This window comes from Phaethon lepturus, unplaced genomic scaffold, assembly GCF_000687285.1.
Source record: "Phaethon lepturus isolate BGI_N335 unplaced genomic scaffold, ASM68728v1 scaffold31902, whole genome shotgun sequence".
In the NCBI taxonomy this organism is placed as follows: Eukaryota; Metazoa; Chordata; class Aves; order Phaethontiformes; family Phaethontidae; genus Phaethon; species Phaethon lepturus.
In genome coordinates, this window is record NW_010524603.1 from 1,260 (window position 1) to 2,481 (window position 1,222).

The 1,222-nt window shown below is 66.4% G+C and overlaps 1 protein-coding gene across 1 annotated transcript in view; it reads right to left on the minus strand.

The window, feature by feature from the left end:
- The window catches only part of SLC35F6 (solute carrier family 35, member F6), a gene marked incomplete at its 3' end in the record, with an annotated part of 2,129 nt that extends 1,252 nt beyond the window's left edge, over positions 1 to 877 (minus strand). Inside the window, exons 1-3 of the mRNA XM_010282508.1 lie at positions 807 to 877; positions 674 to 746; positions 289 to 460 (exon numbers count right to left, since the gene is read on the minus strand). Of these exons, the coding sequence (XP_010280810.1) occupies positions 289 to 460; positions 674 to 746; positions 807 to 877 (316 nt within the window). The remainder of the gene's footprint in view (positions 1 to 288; positions 461 to 673; positions 747 to 806) is intronic.
- Between the last annotated feature and the right edge of the window lie 345 nt (positions 878 to 1,222).

Below are 1,222 nucleotides of genomic sequence, written 5' to 3' on the forward strand. Positions count from 1 at the left end.
CCAACTCCTACTTAGAGCTGGCAGCAGAAAAGCTCGTGCCAAGAACCAGCTTCGTGGGAACCCCATGCCCCCTGAGGAACACAGCTTACTGAGCCCAGCCACAACTCGCTGCATGGGTGGGAAGTGTTTGCTCAAACCTGTCTAGTCAGCTTCAGCCTCATCACCCCCCAAAACCAAATGCACTGTAGAGTCCTGCAGGTGGACAGCCACGTCTGGCCCCAGGGATGGCCAGGTCTCTGCAGGGCAAGGGTGGGGGATGGAGGCGGCGTCCCCATCCCCAGCACTTACCCACGTACATGATACTGGTCCCAGTCATGTCGCAGAGGGCGGGGGCCAAGAAGAGCAGCGGGCTGAAGGGCTGCGACGGGGCCATGCTGGGCTCCGGCCCCCGTCGATCCCTCCACACCAGCAGGTAAAACACCCCCAGGCAGGAAAATTCACCCAGGAACATGCCCACAGCCTGCGAGAGAGGCGGGGGAGGGGAGTGGCCCTGCGGGCAAGGCCTGTCCTGCCCCGGGCCGGGGGCTCACCTGCAGGAAGGGGTGCTGGAAGCCATGCTCCTCCGACCCACCAGGAAAATTCACCCAGGAACATGCCCACAGCCGGCGAGAGAGGCGGGTGAGGGGAGTGGCCCTGCGGGCAAGGCCTGTCCTGCCCCGGGCCGGGGGCTCACCTGCAGGAAGGGGTGCTGGAAGCCATGCTCCTCCGACCCACCGCAGCCAGCTGCGCTGAAGTTATCGGCCCACCTAAAAGGCAGAGGAAAGGGTGGCGGTTAGAGCAGGACGCTGTGGGGAGCCGGAGCACACCCCGAGAGCCAGCCCAGGGCTGTCCTCTGGGCCACCAGCCCCCCGAGGTGACAGCTGCGGGGACAGGACATCTGTGGGGCAGGAGACAGCGGGGAAGGAGACACCGCAGCAGCTGCCCGGACCCGCTGCCCCCGCGCCCCGCCGGCAGCTCCTGGCCTGGTTCCCGGCCCTGAGTGACAGGCAGGGAAATGGACACCGCCGTGTCGCACAGCCCCGCGACTGGTGTTCCCGCGCCCATCGCTGCCGGCACGCGCAGCCGGAGCCGGCCAGGCAGCACTGTCTCCTGCCAGGGAGACCAGGACAGCACGGCGGGGGGTCACTCCCACCCCTTTCCTCCTCCCTGTGTCACCGGCCTTGAAGACTTGGGGACTAAGGGGCACAGGGCCCATAAAAGATGCTGGATCAAAGGCTGGGGG